Source organism: Lingula anatina, chromosome 5 (assembly GCF_051362555.1).
Source record: "Lingula anatina isolate TDL-2025a chromosome 5, LinAna3.0, whole genome shotgun sequence".
Lineage (NCBI taxonomy): Eukaryota > Metazoa > Brachiopoda > Lingulata > Lingulida > Lingulidae > Lingula > Lingula anatina.
This window is the reverse complement of record NC_141771.1, coordinates 7,987,886-8,005,799: the sequence shown is the minus strand read 5'-3', so window position 1 is coordinate 8,005,799 and position 17,914 is coordinate 7,987,886. Positions and strand designations below refer to the sequence as shown.

The window sequence follows — 17,914 nt, the reverse complement described above, 5'->3', positions numbered from 1 at the left end:
ATGTGTATATCTGCCATAAATATCGATTGCCCGTGAGCCGTACGTATTTCATCCCGCGCAACGTCAGTCCACGAACATGGTATTATCATCAACGTTGTTATAGTTTCTCATGTTCAAGAGGACTTATTTGAGAATCCGACACGGACCGTTCCTACATAGATTACTTTTTTACTATGACTTTGTTTTATGCTTAGATTAAACTTTGCCTTCACCTATGACGTTACCTAGAGAGCACAATGGGGCGATTTTAGTTTTAGCAACCCCATTAGAGGAGGGTATCATTAAAAAAGAAGCAAATATGTACAAGCAGGTTCGCTTTCCATTTAAGCAATATTGCGACCATGCCAATTTCGAGAGAAACATAAGATTGGCAAATAATTCTTCTGAACGCAGTTTACAGGTGGTATGACGTGTTGCTATGCCATGAAAGCTACTGAATCACTCAAGTTAGGTCTCTTTAGATGAGAAGATTGCCGGGAACGTTCCTAGTTAGATTAATTAAGATGCTGTTCTTTTAATCTTTTTTATTTAAGGAGTTTACGTTCGATTTCACCTGTGACGTTGTAGAGCACGTGATGTGACGTTAAAGACCAAAGTGAAGAGAAAAGAAGTATAATTAACGACGCAGACTTTATGATAATGACATCACTAACTCTGAACTATACCGGCATTTTTTTTTTTTTTTTTTGCATGCCTGGACCCACGAGTGACATGCGTCACCTGGGATTCGAGCTCGTGACCTGTCGTTACCATGGTTTGCTGATGGCTTGGTATGTTTTTTGCAACCAAGCACGCTATCGACTGCGCCGTAAGAGACCCGCCCACCCTCCGTACGTACGAGTTTCCTCTTATAGTAACCAAACGCAATTTTTAGAAATTGTTTTCGTGCAAAAATATATTATCTTGACCATCTTGGGTTTCGAACCCGAGTTTAGTGCCTATCTGTACGTCCAAGACGGCGGAGTTACCACGGAGACATTCAAGCTTCGTTGGTAGTCTGCGGATCAAATGGAAACTTTCTTCCCTATCACAGAGAGGGTCAGTTTGGATGTACATGCATGTGTATATGCCAATCATAACAGTAGATAGCCCTTGAGCCGTACACATGTATTTTATCCCGGAGTTTCCCCGGGTACTGTATGGTCATATGTACAGTCTTGATAAGCAACGCCAAAGTGTGTGTGTGTGTGTGTGTGTGTGTGTGTGTGTGTGTCTGAGTGGGAGAGGTTCCATAAGAAACATAAATAATGAATGATCTTCCTTATTTCCTGTGTTGTGTACCATTAGATAGAATTTAAAAAAATAATTGTCGATTTATTATTATTATTATTATTATTAGTCCATTGAGCAACAACTTCATGTTTCAGCCAACAGTTGGAAGAGACATTATTCACAGACGCCGTTAACACACTTCTGATCTGGTGTACAGCAAGTGTAGTAGTCGCTGTAAGCGCAGCACGCCTCGTCCGAGGGACAGGGGTGATCTTGACAAGTTAACGGACGGGGAGGAGGGGTTGGAGGGTCGTAGGTGCATCCGTCGCCATGGCATCGGGTGTCCTGGGCGATATTGGCGACTAACAACTCCAACGCTGACGTGTCCTGCATGGGGGAAGTGAAATTGAAGGGCCCAAACCAACGTGTACCAAACACAGGCCCGGTGGAATTATGGTAGGGCCGGCCGTCTCGGTACGATATGTTACACGGTTTCTTCAGTGTTGGCTCACATATCGAACTGGACAATAGAGAACGCATGTTCATTGCTAAGTAATCCCTGTAAAGTTTAGCGTGAGCCTGATCAGAGACGTCTGCGAGATAACGTAGATTGCGCGCAAATATCCCTTTGAACATTTTTGCGTCGTCGTTACATGTTTCGTTCCCCGCGTCGCAATATTCCATCAAAACGCCGTGTCGGGACGACAAGGTCATTGTTGCATTGGCAATCTTGTGAGCAGTGTTCAGAAAATTGGTCTGATTTGTTGCTTTGTAAAGTTCGACCAAGCTACCGATAAAAACACCACTGTTGTAAGTTCTTCCATAAACTCTGTTCGACGTGCAGTTGTTCAAATATATGCCGTCTGCCACCTGAAATGTGTCCGGGTCGATCACGTGGTTGTTCACCAAAAAATTGATGGTGAGGTTCAGTTGTGACATCAACTCTTGTCGTCTGCTTTTAGATGACGTCAGGCGGTAAAGTCGGGCTCCCAGCTGCATCATCTGGAAATGGAAATGAGTTACAAAAAATGATCATATTTCGCTTTACCCTCTACCAGGGTGACAGATTGAATTTTCATAGGTATTCACAGATATGCCTCTAGATAAATAGACAGTCATTAGGCTCTCTGTTTTTTCCCCATTTTCCCTATATAATCTGCCACCCTGGTAGAGGTCACCTTCGCCTTGCTTATTTCAAAGTTCCTTAAGAGCAATTCTTTTCACTATTTATGTCGCAAAATTTTAATTGGAAGCATTTTGCTTTAGACTACTGTGTAAACCTTAAATCCCACTTATCTGCATATCACGTATTGCTCATAAAGGACGACAAACAGTTTTGTGAAGGGCTATTTAAGAACGTCTCAAACTTGCGGTGTTTACCTGGACATTGGTAATCGTCTGCTTGGCGTTGACCTGTTGGTCGAACCACATGCCTCCATGACAGTTGTTCATATTTGTATCCCAGCCGTTTTTCCAGTTCCAATCGTAGATCTGCTGAGCAGACGACAGGAAAGTCGAGTCTCCAAGGACCTGGAATATTTTAGTTGTCCATGAAGGGAACTATAGGGCAGTTAATGGCTGCATTGCAGACTCTCGAATACCGAGAAGTCTATGTCTACATTTCTTAATTCTTATCTAATATAAAGACCTGTAGTCTTGAATAAATTTAAAAAAAAAAAAACAGTTTAAGATTTATTCCTTGACAAAAAAAAATTTTAAGAAGACAAATGGACACAGAACTCGAATAAATAAACATTCCAAACGTAGACATTTTCCAAGGTTGCCTCTCCTCCACTGTGAGTTTCAACTTTTATTGAATTGCTTCGAGTCGTTGAAAGAAGCTTGTACAGTAGTTGGTTTCCAATAAACTCTAAAACTCAGGGCGCTCACCTCGGAAATTCTTGCAAAGCTCAGCCCATACCAAGCCATATCGTCATAGGAAGGCTGTGGGGCGTAGGCCTCCAGTAGACTATACAGGTACCTAAGGGAACTGCGAACCACTGAGATGTAGCGAGTGTTGTTACCGTACACCATGAAATTAGTCAGAACCTCCAGAACCGCTCCATTTTGCCAAAATCCGTCGAAGCCGTTCCATACCGTGAAGCGAAACGGAAATTTGATATTGACAGATAGATGGATGTAAACATGTGAAAGCGAATAAGAAAATATGAAGTAAAGAATAGAAAGCAAAATTAATGTAACATTTCCAATTGTATGTTTACTAGCATTTGACATCCATATTTGATTTCCGGATTTTGAGGCTCTAATGGTGCTACAAACCCCTTATTTAATAGAGCTATTCTTAACAGGATACCAACAATAATATATCGCGTTGTGCTTTAAGACCTTAAGATAAATCGCGAAAGAGAATTAAGGGGCGGTTTTATGTAGTAGGAGACAGGAAATTGTAGTCTATTTTTATGCTTTAGATTAAAAGTGTGTCATTCCATTAAGAACTCTTTACAAACAATTGGAGGTATTATAGTTTTAGGCCGATTGTTACTTAATTCTAGAAAAATACAAATAAAATCTTAGTAAATGTATGTGATTAGTTGACGAAAGTCTGGGTTTTTCCACAGAAAAGTGACCCTCTGAGTCCCGTCAGTGTTGCACATATTGTGTAATGTATATAAATACACAATGTCAGGAATATGCCAACATTGCTTCCAATTGGTTCGCCACTGCCCTGACCCACATTGTTGAATTTTGTTAAATGACCTTGGTAATTTTAAGATTTAAATGAATTATTTTTTTAAGAAGAAAAAAGGACCCAGAACGTACCTGGTAGCTGAACAAACCCGCGATGGGAGATGGCCACCAGTTCTGTTGAAAGGCGTATTCTGTCCTGCAGGCCCAGTAGGCCGCCTCGTCCCCGCCAAACATAGCCAGGGTACACTGAGACGCCGTGTCGTTTCCATCTGATACGCCGGTCCCGATTGCAGCAATTTCTCGCGACCCAACTCTTGTCTGGTGTATCGGACTGGTTAAAGAGCTGATTTCGACGCTCGAGTTAAAAATGCGTACATCCTTAGGCGTATTGTATCTGCTATCGGCCTGCGATAGCAAGCCGCATAAGAGTATTAAACTGATGTGCAGTATCAAATTTACTTGCACGAGTCGACCCATCGTCGTTAATTTAACGCTATAACTTAACAGGGGACACCGTTCACTGCGCTGCGTAAACTTTCAAATTTCGTTAAGAAAAGCACTGCGCTAAGTACGGTAAAAGGTGGATGGAAACAATAGTCCAAAGCTCATACATGTAGCAATAGGTGTTACAGTAACTGAGAAACAAATGATGATGACAACAAGGTATTCTGGTATCAAATTGTGTCAAGATTGTTAGTTTACGCTCTAATAGCTGATTATTTCACCACACCTGCTGCCAGTTAATGCCTATCTCTTAACTAGCCCTCATTTGGTTGTCCTATCTACAGAGGTGAGGAGGTGACGGAAGGACCAATGACATCAAGCGTAGTTAATTATTTACCACTGTTCGATAATCAATAGCACGACGTTGTAAGAGAGACCATAAACGCATCTTACAAGTATGCAAGTTGACAAGCGAAGATAAAAGAAATTGTCCTTGAATAAATGTTTTCCGCTATGATTAAATCAATTGATTTACTAATTTATCATAAAAGAATACTCCGGAAATACTTTCTGAGTTTCTTGCACTCACCTGTCAGTATTTTCTATATTTTAGAATCAATGAAAATAATTTCTTAACAGATTAATGCGATGAAGTAATTTCACCCCAAAATTTATATTATCATTTTCAGACACACCTCACCTCTAGCAACCATGTTGACGTGCTTTTGAATCGTGCGCAGCATGGAATGCAGTGAGAGAATTGAGGTAGAAAGAATGGCGGGATTTGAAAAAGCCACACATAAACATGGGCTAACGACCTTTCGTTACCCAGAGAGTTATGACGAGTATCAGGGAAGGAAGATCAAAAGTTAATTAGTTTGAACAAAATTATGAGATTTTCGAGTTAAAATTTTACACTGGGCTACTCTGAATATCTTATACCGGTAGTGAAATAGTGATAATATTTTTGATTAACATAATTTATTGATAAAAGTGAAACCCAGTGGTTAATGTTAAGAGCAACTATAATAAAACACTTCATGTTTGAATGAAACTTAGTTAAAGGACTGCTTCTGGAGATTTAAAACTACTGCAATAAAACTGTTCATTCTATTGAAAATTAAAAAGTGCATATTGAATAAAGGAGCATCAGATTATTTTAGTCTTCAGTTTTGTCAAATCACATATACTGTTTGATGTTAAAAGACAATTGGATTGCTCCATAAATATATGATTTAGTTTTGCACAGATCTTCCTTTAGTTTATCTAAAGTAAGCCTATCTGACAAGGTCGAAGCTTCATCATAAGAGATTAAGAGACTAAGACGCGACAAATTGGACCCCATTTCCAGAGATTAGATCGATCTACTTTAGATCGACCTTACTCCCTGGGGGTTCACGCTAAATAGCTGTCAGCCGAGCGGACACGAAAGAATATTACCCCCTTGCAGCTTGTAGTAGGCAGGACGGACATTTAAGCCGGATTATCTGACAGTAATCTAGTGAGACTCCCCGCGGGGATAGATCGATCTAAAAGCTCTGGGAATACAGCCTTGGAATACATGTATCTGGAACGATTCCTATTACAGTGTTTTAATGCTGTTTTTGCATGTAATAATAAAAATGACTTAATGATAACCAACAATTTTAATTGTGTTATACAAATGTAGGTTTACTACCAATTTAAGTCGATTTTCCCAGCATAACTTAGTTTTAAAATGCAAGTCCCCTGCTGTAAACATATAATTTATACTGGATTTTTTATCACACTGTATTATTTGACTTTATCTAACTTATCTACATTTTGAAGAGTTTTATCCAGAGATTGATTAAATAAGATTAAAAGCCACACATGTCAGACAGGGATCGTGGGACCATGAAAAATCTCACCATCATTACTAACACCAATGCTCACTTGTCTCACACTCGCAAGCGTAATTTTTGTCACAATGAAGTCCATATCTTTTTTCTCATTATGCTTGGTTTTGAGTGTTTTATACACACAAGGTGCAGTTACAAATTCAGACTACCCTCTTTCGACGCAAAGTGTTATGAATGACAGCAGTGTTGACCGTTTAGCAGCGTGGGCAAAAGCTTGGATCGATGTCGTAAGCCGCGAGGCGATCAAGGCTAGAATGAAGGACGAGAATTTTACAGCCGAAGTACAAGACTTACATAGCTCAGACAACAACTTTGAAATAGTTCTTCAGGACGTAAAACAAAAAGTAAACAATGGAATTCAAACTCATACTTCACTCCAAGCAGACAATATGGCACTTTCTGGCAAGATGACAGCACTTGAACGCCAGGTTCAGCAACTTCAAACATCGTTACAGCAATTTGCAAATGCAGTGGCGGATGTCGATAGACATCAAAACATCCTTAGAGGTATGAATCAAACCATTATTTCCATTAAATGGTAAATAATTCTATAGGCCGAATTCAATATTTAGGACGTTTTGAAGAAAGCGTAAATCTGTAACTTACATTTATTTTATCTTAAAAATGGTTGTATGTTTTGAAACAGACCAGTTAATTAATTTATGCTGTATCCAACAGATTTCCACCCAGAATGCACGGGCTGGTCTGTTACGTTCCAAAACAAAGAGTACCATTTTGTCAACCCTGTGAAAGGTACAACCCATGCTACGGCGCGAGCGTGCTGTCATGTTATGCGGAAAAACCTGTTGGCCGTGAACAGCGCTGAGGAGTTTAACTTTATTGTGGCAAATATTCCTAGAGGAGCTTGTAAGTACAATATTGTTGACTGTAGTATTTTAACAATTATCAGTGTATGGTTATTAACCGTTCTGTAAAAGAGATGCTTGTCTGTCTTAAGTATCTACAAGTAATTCTTGCATCGCTTTCTTGCCCTCTATAAGTCGTGTTGCCACTCCCATAGGTCCAATAGTCAAATCCTGCAATGTTCTTTCCTATTGTCTTTACATAAATGCATTATTTAGGGCTAGAGATGTAAAATGAGCTTGGTTGCTACTTCTGAGACGTTGGACATTTTTCAAAATGCCTGCAAATTGTTAAGGAAAAATAGAAAAACGATCAAAAGTCGCCAGATATAGCTTAATTTGTGGCTGTGTTGAATGTATAGACTGTCGGAAGAACACAGCAGGATAATAGACTACATCACAACAAGATGCTGCTATTCAAGAAATCAAAATGGCGGCAAAGCATGCAGTAGAGGGTAAAGTAGAGCCGCAAAAATAATATATTTCTTCTATTATTAATTAAATTAAAACCATCTCCGCCTTTGATTTTTCTGTTCTTTTGTTAGCCACGACCCTTAACTAAAATATCATTATCATCTTATTTGACATTCAACTATATGCTTTGTGAGAACATAACCCCAAAGTAGTTTAGATGACATTTCCAATACAAGAGCCCCATAGTCGAACCAATGCATTCTTTGAAAGAATTGTATTTGTTTGGGTAAGAAAGTCAGCTTAGCTTGGCATTTCTTGCCAATTGCACCTGTTTGTACGTTGAGCACTTCACTCCATGATTCAAGATGGCCGCCAATTTGTTACGTAAACTTCAAACATTTCAAATCCCACTACAGGTTTATTTTGTTATTTTGTTTATTATGAAAACAGAGGTGCATATTGCGATTGATTTTACATCTCACAAGCCATATGAATTAAAAATAGTATGTTGGCCAAAGCGGTATATAAAAGGTAAAGAAAAACACTGGTGAAATATGCAGTTCTGTAAAAAAAGTTAACAGAAAATAACATTGCAGCGTTAGCGTTTTGGCAACTCGACTAAGTGCAGCGCACATGCTGTTCGTATTTCTGGCTGTCTCACCTATTTCTCGAGAGCAGTCGCGCACAGGTCAAACAGGACGGCTGAACAGAAATTAGGAGGTATAATTTTTACCACAGAAAGATCTGGGGATCGAACCCACAACCTCACGCTACAGACCTTCCCCCATCCCCCCCCCCCCCCACGACCTCACCACGCTTTACTATGTAATGAACCTTTTACATATTAAATCAATCTATAAATTTAGTTAAAAGCTTATTTTAAACTTGAGCTTCAACAGGGCATAACGTTTTTCAACTTCCTTAGATCAAAAAGCAATACATAAATTCCATGGTTCGTGTCAACAAGTAAATCGTATCACTAGCCATAATGTGTACAAAGGTTTTCTTTATTCTACCTAGAGTAATACCATTTTCTTACAGTGCACCATCCTCTTGAGACCCAAAAATGACAAGTACAATTTATTGGACACATTATGGGAAAATAAGGAGACAAATACTTTAATTGATCTGCTTTGTAACTTAAAAAATTGTCGATCTTTCACGCTAGACGTTGTTTGCAGCTCGACTTTTTGATTATTGAAAAATGACACGTTTCACTATGTTCTTCAACACTGGTTACAGTATACAGATTATACACCCTTTTAATTATTTATTAATTTATTTATTTTACTCAAAGTTTGTTTTAACCTAAGATAAATAAAGCACCGTGGTTTTTCTTTAGGCACCTCGCAATGTGTTGAATTATTTAAAAATAAAAAGAATCTATGTTTTGCGTTTTGTCTCCTGGAAATATGAGATTTTATCGTTTGCGCTGTCTTTGGACGATTTTAGGAATAACTAAAGAAGTTAAATACGCTGTAATTATTGTTCTTTCTTTAACATTTTATTTCTAATATTTAAATCCAGGATTAGAAAAATTGTTACATCTCAATCCTTAAAAAACGGGTGGAATAGATAACAAATACGATGGTGCGTATTGCCATCATGCGGCGAGATCATTATCAACAAACCAATAACGAACGGCACTAATCACTGTATTGTACTATCTTGATGTAACTGTGCCCCCCCCCCCCCCCCCCCCCCACACACACACACACACACACACACCCGTCCAATTAAAGATTCACTTCATGAGATTTACTTAAAGGTACATACGAACCGAGCATCGGTGTAGCGTGGATTTCCAATAACACATGTAAACCACTTCTCACTTCTACTAGATTCTTATACATGTATGTCTCAAATAAATTCGACATGCCAAGGGATAAACTGAATAGATCACTCGATCAGCCATAAAAGACCTTTAGACTGCCCCTTTCTTTACATTTTTTGGTTGTAAATTTAACATACTTTCGTGACCTACTTTCCTGCCCCATTGACATACAGCTTAGAATGCCAGCAGAAAAATCCGTTCAAACATCATTTTCGGGTAAAATTAAACAATGCCTTTTGGTAATTCTCTTAGTTATACTACTTGAAACTATATGCTGACATTTGGTTGGTTTTTGTGACAAAAATTGACTTTGTTTGCATCTTTAAGTTAATTAAAACTGATGCAGCGGCGATAATTTACACTTTATACAGTTTCTCTGAGGGCGATCACTTGTAGAATGATGGGGTATAATGAGCATAAAATATTTAATACCATAAATCAGGCAAATTTTAGCTTTTATTGGCAATATACAATATTTTGAAAGCAAGACACATTTCATGATCAAGAGTTTGATGCGGTACAGGTTCAGATTTTAAACTCACCACACTCTTGATCATAAAATTTGTCTTGCTTTCAAAGTTCGTGATCATGTAACAAAACAATTATTCGTCGCCTTACGGATTTACTGGATCCTCATCTGGGGATATTTGACCTGTGCAGACATTATCCCATTGATTCATTAAGGCATAATTTCAAGATGACATTTCTAACAATTTATCGTACGCAAAAACTTTACTTTCTAGTAAAATTTGTACTGGAGAAAGACGCCTTCTTTCAAACATCTTTCAAAAATATCTACTCTGGAAAAATATATTTCAGATCGTGGTTATTGGTTGGACGCAGAGTGTATTAACAGCAGTTGCACTTGGAAAAACAGTCCAGGATCTTCATTTTATAATCCTGTGACGTTTCAAGTGGGAGGAAGCCTTAATGATAACTGGGGAAAGAGGTGCCTAGTCCTACCATACCAGTATAAGCCGAATCAAGGGTACGTGGGGCTGGACTGTACAACGACCACTGAGTATACGGGGTTTATTTGTGAATGACTGTCTTTTCTGCAAAACTGCACATGCAGGCCTCATTAACGATAACTGCTGTTTGTGATCTCGAGCCACGGATTTGGGATGGCGAACCCTAAATTAAGGACTCAAACCGCGATTTCATGGCTCAAACATAATGATAATGGTCGAGGGCATTACATAAAAGAGCACGAATTATTTAGCAAGCTTTCTTCCGGGTCTTTTGCTGTTAAATAGGAATTCTTTTTCTCAAAATCAAAGTGTTTTACAATTCTAATACGCTCTCTTCAATCTACGACTTTTTCCATTTTTCCCTATACAATCTCTCACTGGTAGAATGTAGAGAATGCATCAAACGGGTAGCGGATTAACCTTGCACGATTTGCATTACTTTACTATTATTATACGTTCGTGTCATGAAATTGTCTTTGTATACATGTTTTCCGCTATGAATAAATAAATTGATTTACTAATTTATCATAAAAGAATACTCCGGAAATACTTTTGAGTTCCTTGCACTCACCTGTCAGTATTTTCTATATTTTAGAATCAATGAAAATAATTTCTTATCGGATAAATGCTATGAAATAAATTCACCCCAAAATTTATATTTTCTGACAGACCTCACTTCTTGTCAACCATGTTGACGTGCTTTTGCGCAACATGGAATGCAGTGAGAGAACTGGGGTAGAAAGAATGGCGGGATTTGAAAAATCCACTCATAAACGGCCTTCTCATTAAAAGACGATTAGATTGGCCAATAAAAATATGAATCAGTTTTGCACAGATCTTTTAGTTCATCTAAAGTAAGCCTATCTGACAAGGTCAAAGCTTCACCATAAGAGATTGAGCTGCGCCCGCCACAGTTAAGTGCGCGTGCTACACTGGGCAGGCACATTCTGTAATCGAGCGCACACTGCGTCCAAAAAGCCACTTCGAGATTTTTGTTATGCTCTGTCGGTATACACTGTGCAGAAAAATCAACCTACGCTACAGCAGACAACTTTTAAAGGATGCCTCTCCTCGGAGTGTCATCGTTTTCTGAATCGCTACAATTTGTTGGAAGAATCCTGTTCTTAGTTTCTATATACTCGTAGTTTAGAAAGGGGTTTTAACTTCGTCGAAATCTTATTGCGCTTAACAAATGTTTCCATGTTTGCCCTGGACTCTTGTGTATCCCTCGTTCCCACCGTCAAATCTAGTGACAACGGTGCTATCAGTGAGAAGATAACAAACTGTATACACTGGAATTGTACAAATAATTTCAAAACAAGGTCCTTTAATTGACTTTTTTTTTTTCGGAGGAGCACATTTGATTGAGTATCGTGACTAAGCTGGTCTATCTTATCTCCATAACGCTGGGAATGTCGTCTTAGTAAGCAATACAGAAGTCAAGTGCAAAACATGGTGAATACGTACAGTTGTGCAAATGACCATTTCTACAAAACTTACAGAAAACAACCAGATATATTCGTGGATGTATTCTGTCAATTCTGTCAACTATTGTTCATTGCCGCACCCCCACGCTAGTGTGCTATTATTTCTGACCCCATTCTCCTCCTAAGACGCGTATAAATGTATTCCCATAACAATGTTTTAATGCTGTTTTCACATGTAATAACAAAGATGACTTAAGTATAACCAACAATTTTAATTGTGTTATACAAATGAAAGCCTACTACCAATTAAAGTCGATTTCTCCAACAAATGTACTTTTAAAACTTGTACTTTTTCTCCTGCTGTAAACTGCATAATGTGTACTGTATTTTTATCACACTGTATTATTTGACTTTCTTTAACTTATCCACATTTTAAAGAGTTTTATCCAGAGACTGATTAAAGAAGATCAAAGACCAGACAGGTCAGACAGGGGTCGTGGGACCATGAAAAATCTCACCATCATTACTAACAGCAGTGTTCACTTGTGTCATAGTCTTTGCTGGAAGCAAGATCGTTTTGTGTCCTCTCGCCAGCGAAATGTTTTTCACAATGAAGTTCATAGCTTTTGTTTCATTTTACGTAGTTTTGAGTGTTTTAAACACACATGGAGCGGTAACAAGTACCAGCTACCCCCTTCCAACTCAAAGCGTTAAGAATTACATCGGTACCGACGGTTTAGCAGCGTGGGTCAAAGCTTGGGTCGGCGTCCTAAGTCGCGAAGCGAACACTGTCAGATTGAAAGACGAGAATTTAACAGTTGAAGTACAAGATCTACGTCGTTCAGACGAAAACTTCAAAAATAATCTTAACAGCGTGCAGCAAAAAGTAAACAAAAATATTCAAACTGTTACTTCTCTCCAAGCGGACAAGGTTGCACTTTCTGACCAAGTGACAGTGCTTAAAAGCCAGGTTCGGCAACTTCAAACATCGTTACAACAATTTGCAAAATATGTGACGGATATTACTAGACTAAAATACACCCTTAAAGGTATGAATCAAATAATAATTATTATTATTTTATTATAATTATTATTTTTATTTCTTTTCGATGACTATTTTATTGTAGAATGTTTAAAAAAGCGTAATTATCTCCGTATCTTCGTTAAATCTGATGTTTCTTTGATTTCATTTTGTACCCAATAGATATATATGGATGCGGCGACGTACGTTTTGTTAAATTCCAAAACAAAGAGTACTATTTTGTCGACTCCTTCAAGAATAAAACCCAGGATATAGCGGAGATATGCTGTCATCTCATGGGGAAAAAGCTGGTGGCGGTGAACAGTGCAGAGGAGTTTAACTTTATAAAGACTAATTTGAAAAATGGTAGGTGAATGTTTTTGAAAGTACTCCACAATTTTGAACAAGATTTTTTAACCTGAGATACATGTATGTGAAGAATGGTTGGGTGAATGTTTTTTAAAATACTCCACAATTTTGATCAAGGCTATTTTACCTGAGATATATGCATATCATTCCACCTCTATCTTTCCTTTTTCTGGTCCTCGAATAAATTCTTGAGTTGTTGCTCACCTTTTCAGCAAACGTACTGGTATCGTCTGCGAATCTCGGGCTGTTCAGTCGTTCTCCATCGATTTCGATGCCTGTTTCGAAGTTCACTCTCATGAAAATCTCTTCCAGTGCCGCTGTAAACATTACTGGAGAAACTAGGTAATCCTTCCGGACCCATTATGATCTTAAATTCCCTGCTAAAAATGCCAGTTCCTATTTGCGCTGTGCCTCCTCCGTGTCTCTCTTTTAGGATGCTGATGTGTTTTTCCTCGACGCCATGCTCTTTTCAGCGTCTCGAGGACTGCCTTATGTTAGATGAAATTAAAGGTTTTCTAAGACTGAGTTCCCAAGCCTTGATCGATCCAAGGGGTTTCTCGCTAAATCGCTTTTAGCTTAAGCGGGTTAGGTGTGTTTCACGCTTGCAGAAGCTGCTAAACTATAATTAATTACCCCTTAGCAGCTTCAGTAGGCGTGACAGACATGTAAGCCGCTTAAGTTGATAGCAGTTTAGCGAGAATCAGGTTGTGGAAGTCGCGGAAGTATTTGACAGGACTCTTGACAACGGAAAAGGTACCGTAGACCGTAGAAATCGAAGAATAGATAACTGCAAGCTGGAGACGATTTGGCCAGTACAACTCCTTCCAGAAAGAAATGAAATGTTAATGAAATGTTAATTAGCTTGTGGTAAGTTAACCCGTGACTGGAGTCTTTAATTTGGGCATTTGTGGTCTCAAACATAGGGTTCGTGTCAGAAAACGGCAATGATCGATAATGAGGTTTCTTTCTCACTTGTAACTTCCATTAAGTTTTTTTCCACTTAATGGTGGCCACCAGCATAGGCAATAGGCCTAGTGGCTGGGTTAATGGGTGAGCTTAGCCAATCTAATAGACTGTTTGTCTCACACTGTCTGTACTGGTATTTAGTGTATCCTGAGATCAGTCGTCGGTCTGGTGTACTATCAAGGAAGCTACCTAGTTTAATGTATCTTTGAAATGCTCCACTGTACACAAGATTGTGTTTCTTAATTTGAGCGGTAAGACACTGTAAAGACTGGATGCTTTAACAGCAAAAGAACCTCCTTATTTTATGTATTGATGGTTTTGCGTGAATAATTGTAACAATCTTACATTTGCGGCATCCACGTTCAAGAAACGTTCCCTCTTCGCTCTAGAAAGTAAAGCTGACATTTTTCAAGCTGTCGCCAATAGCTGAGACCAGCTAAACCTTAGGTGTTCCTAATGTATGACTTCTGTAGAATGTGTAATATTTGCACATTTCCTGCCTTGTCCGGAGACCAAAGCTGGCTTCAGTTGTTATGGTAATACCATTTCCAAAGATTTCCAAACATTTCCATAGCGTATTTGGTCACGTGTTTGAAAGGTACGAAGTATACAAGCTATTTTATCTTTCATTGATTTGACTTTTTTTTTAGATATACATGTACAGTGTATGTAGACTGAATGTTCAATGTACAGTCAATACTCTTAGTGATCCCCCAAGACCTGTAACTAAGTTTTTCAGTTTTAACAATTCCTGTGAAAGGTACCAGTATATGGTGTCCCTTTCGCCATTGTCTCATGATCTCCTATTTGAATATGTTATTGCTCTGAGCCCAAGAGCATATTTCATTTAGACTTTTCTATAACTGCATGATTTATGACGTCTGCTGTTTTGATGGAATGTTCTACTCGGGTATCATCTGCCAAGCAAGACAGTGAAAGAGCCGTGCACGTCTCTGTTTATATATCCAAAAATGATTAGAAAGAGAAGTGGCCCTAAAACTGATCCTTGTGGAGCTCCAAATTTTACTGGCCTCGGTTCAGATAATATTTCTTTGACGCCCGTGCGGTCGTGACCGATTAAATACGGTAGGACCGATGAAAATGGTGAGCTATCGGTCCTTTGAACCGGCAAAATTTTTCTGAAAAGTATGACACTAATTCCGAGTTATTCTGACTTGAAAGTATCATGTAACATTAATTCTCACCGACGAATCGTAAGAAAATCTCCCTTTTCTCCCATTTTAATGCTTTTCGTTTGTGGAATCCCTGGTTCCGTTATTAGGCGCAGTCACTGTTTATTCATTGTGTTACACATGTCACGAGGGCTTTTTAGACTGGGTTCCCATGCCTAGATCGATCCATTTGGATCGGTCTAACTCCCTGGGGTGTCTCACTAAATTGTTATCAACCTAACCGGCTTAAATGTCTGTCACGCCTACCGAATCATCTAGGGGGTAAAGATACTTACCCCTTAACAGTTTTACTATGCGTGAAAGACATTTAAACCTGTTAAGTTGATAGCAATTTAGTGAGACTCCTCAGGGAGATAGATCGATCCAAATATCCGTGGGAATGGTCCCTCATGATTGAACTTGTTTCACAGCCTAACACGTGGAAGAAATCATCGGCAAATTTAGTGCTAAATTATGACGACTGACGCCTTTCTCAAGTGAAAAAAAAATCCGAATAGCGAAGACAGTGACAACTTTCCGCGGTAAAATTTTTAAACGCGTTGCAAATCGCCGTCTTTCTTAACTAGGATACTAGGTAGGTAACTGAACAGTTCGAAGGGCGATTCCACTTACCGTGGTTTCTGAACGTAACATTTTCTTAAATATTCATACAGGGATATCATGATTTTTTAGACTATAATATCGCTGATCCTTGGCCAGGAAGCCGTTTACATGCTGAAGAGTCTGATAAAGTGAAGCGGTCAGCATGCTTCATGCCAAACTCTCCCATTTGGACTACAATTACTGATGTGTATTGCATCAAAATCGAATAAAAAGAATAATTTGTATTCAAAAGCGTACACCGCACAAAAAGGATTGTGAAGGTATAATAAAATCAAGAGAAATAAAACTTATATGAATTATTTATAGCGAATATTGTTATTGTTGAACACTGGAAATGAGTTCTTTTTTTATTTTATGGCAATAAAGCACCCAGTAAAGCCCCAGAGTTTTCGCCATATCCGTATCTGTTTAAGAAAACTTGTCGCACCACCCCACAGTACTCATGTACAGCTCCCATTTGCCATTGATTTGTATGCCATAATTTCAGCTTTTTACTATTGAAATATATTATTAATAGTATGTATTTTCAAACTAGCAGACCCTTACAAATAAACTGAACCCAAACAGAAAATACATGTACATACACGTATAATCCTTGCATGAAATTTCATACATAAGCACTCCTAGACCCCATTCCCAGAGATTAGATCGATCTACTTTAGATCGACCTAACTCCCTGGGGGTTCACGCTAAATAGCTGTCAGCCGAGCGGGCACGAAAGTTAATTACCCCCTTACAGCTTGTAGTAGGAGGGACGGACATTTAAGCCGGATTATCTGACAGTAAGGCCACACTTTTTTATTTTTATGGATGACATCCTGCGCGCGCACCGATTTTCGTCCGTTCTCCAAAAAAAAAAAAAAAAAAAAATTCCCCCCCCCATATTTTGAGAGCATGGATAAAGACATGTTGTTAGTTTGATACGTGTTTCTGTGGTAAATAAGTGTTTCCAGCTGTGTACTGAAAACATAACTTCTCTAAAGCAATTTTTTTTGGCCTTTTTTGTTTTTTTCGCCCGCTCGCACCGATTTTGGGGTCTCCAGAGGATGTCATCCATAAAAATAAAAAAGTGTGGCCTAATCTAGTGAGACTCCCCACGGGGATAGGTCGATCTAAATGTCTGGGAATACGCCCCTAATTACGGTTTGCGATATGATCTGTAAAGAAGATAAATGAAGGTAGAATCATTTCAGATAATTATCTGCTAAACAATATCTTTCACTATATTTCAGTTCACATCATGTACTGGACTGACGGGTATTGTTACAGGAAAAGGTGTTATTGGACACACAGACCTACGACCGTGTTTTACACCCCTGCCAGTAATGGAGGTAACGTGGGCGATGGGTGCGTTGCCTTTTCTGCCGCGTTTTTCTCCAAAGGGCAGGTGAAGTACCAGTACCTGCCGCGGAAGACCGGGTATCCCGCGGGATGTGTTTGTGAATAAGCAGACTTTTTATTCCGTTTTTTTTTTTTTTTTTTTTTTTTTTTTTTTTTTTTTTTTTTTTTTTTTTGTGTGTGTGGGGGGGGGGGGGGAGAGGGAGGAAGAATGGGACAATGGGGCAACTGTGCTTCCAAAGCTTAGGGGCAGGGATGCGCGTGACTTTGCGTCCCTCCCTGTGCACGACATTGCACGACATTGCACATTGCATGTAACAACTTATAATAGTGTTTATGGCCACATGTGCTAGAATGACTTAAGGATATATCCATTGAAAAATATTTTCATATCACATTATTTGTGTTTTTTCCTGTCATTTTCTTACTTGGTATTAATGTTTGATTTTGTATAACGGACATAGATTAAATGCTTTCGAAAAGTTGAAATAAACCCCCGAACATTATGGAGAGGTGAGGAGGGCGGTGAGCTGTTGAACCCTGCAAATACAGAGCGGTTTTATTTGACTGATTTTAGATACCACGAAACGCCAGCGTTTGCCCAATTTTGCCACGATTCAGGCTTTGTTTTTGAAATATACACTGCTATATATAAAAAATGGGATATGAAAATAAAGATGAAATGAAGATATCGATGTCACTAAGGAATGTGAAAAAATAACAAATTTAA

General features: G+C 38.7%; 3 protein-coding genes across 3 annotated transcripts; 2 read left to right on the top strand and 1 right to left on the bottom strand.

Moving 5' to 3' along the window:
• Positions 1 to 689: 689 nt before the first annotated feature.
• Positions 690 to 4,616, bottom strand: LOC106169286 (uncharacterized). The gene is made up of 4 exons (XM_013548697.2): positions 3,995 to 4,616; positions 3,103 to 3,310; positions 2,593 to 2,742; positions 690 to 2,214 (listed from the first exon to the last, which is right to left on the bottom strand). The coding sequence occupies exons 1-4, from the start codon at positions 4,336 to 4,338 to the stop codon at positions 1,387 to 1,389; spliced, it is 1,530 nt and encodes a 509-aa protein (XP_013404151.2). The 5' UTR covers positions 4,339 to 4,616; the 3' UTR covers positions 690 to 1,386.
• Positions 4,617 to 6,191: 1,575 nt separating this feature from the next.
• Positions 6,192 to 10,816, top strand: LOC106169288 (uncharacterized). Its single transcript, XM_013548699.2, has 3 exons — positions 6,192 to 6,692; positions 6,864 to 7,052; positions 10,116 to 10,816. Exons 1-3 carry the CDS (start codon positions 6,212 to 6,214, stop codon positions 10,340 to 10,342), a joined length of 897 nt encoding a protein of 298 aa, XP_013404153.2. The 5' UTR covers positions 6,192 to 6,211; the 3' UTR covers positions 10,343 to 10,816.
• Positions 10,817 to 12,194: 1,378 nt separating this feature from the next.
• LOC147761582 (uncharacterized) lies at positions 12,195 to 17,318 on the top strand. The gene is made up of 3 exons (XM_087014155.1): positions 12,195 to 12,743; positions 12,899 to 13,081; positions 17,079 to 17,318. Exons 1-3 carry the CDS (start codon positions 12,293 to 12,295, stop codon positions 17,291 to 17,293), a joined length of 849 nt encoding a protein of 282 aa, XP_086870281.1. The 5' UTR covers positions 12,195 to 12,292; the 3' UTR covers positions 17,294 to 17,318.
• The last annotated feature ends 596 nt before the right edge of the window (positions 17,319 to 17,914 follow it).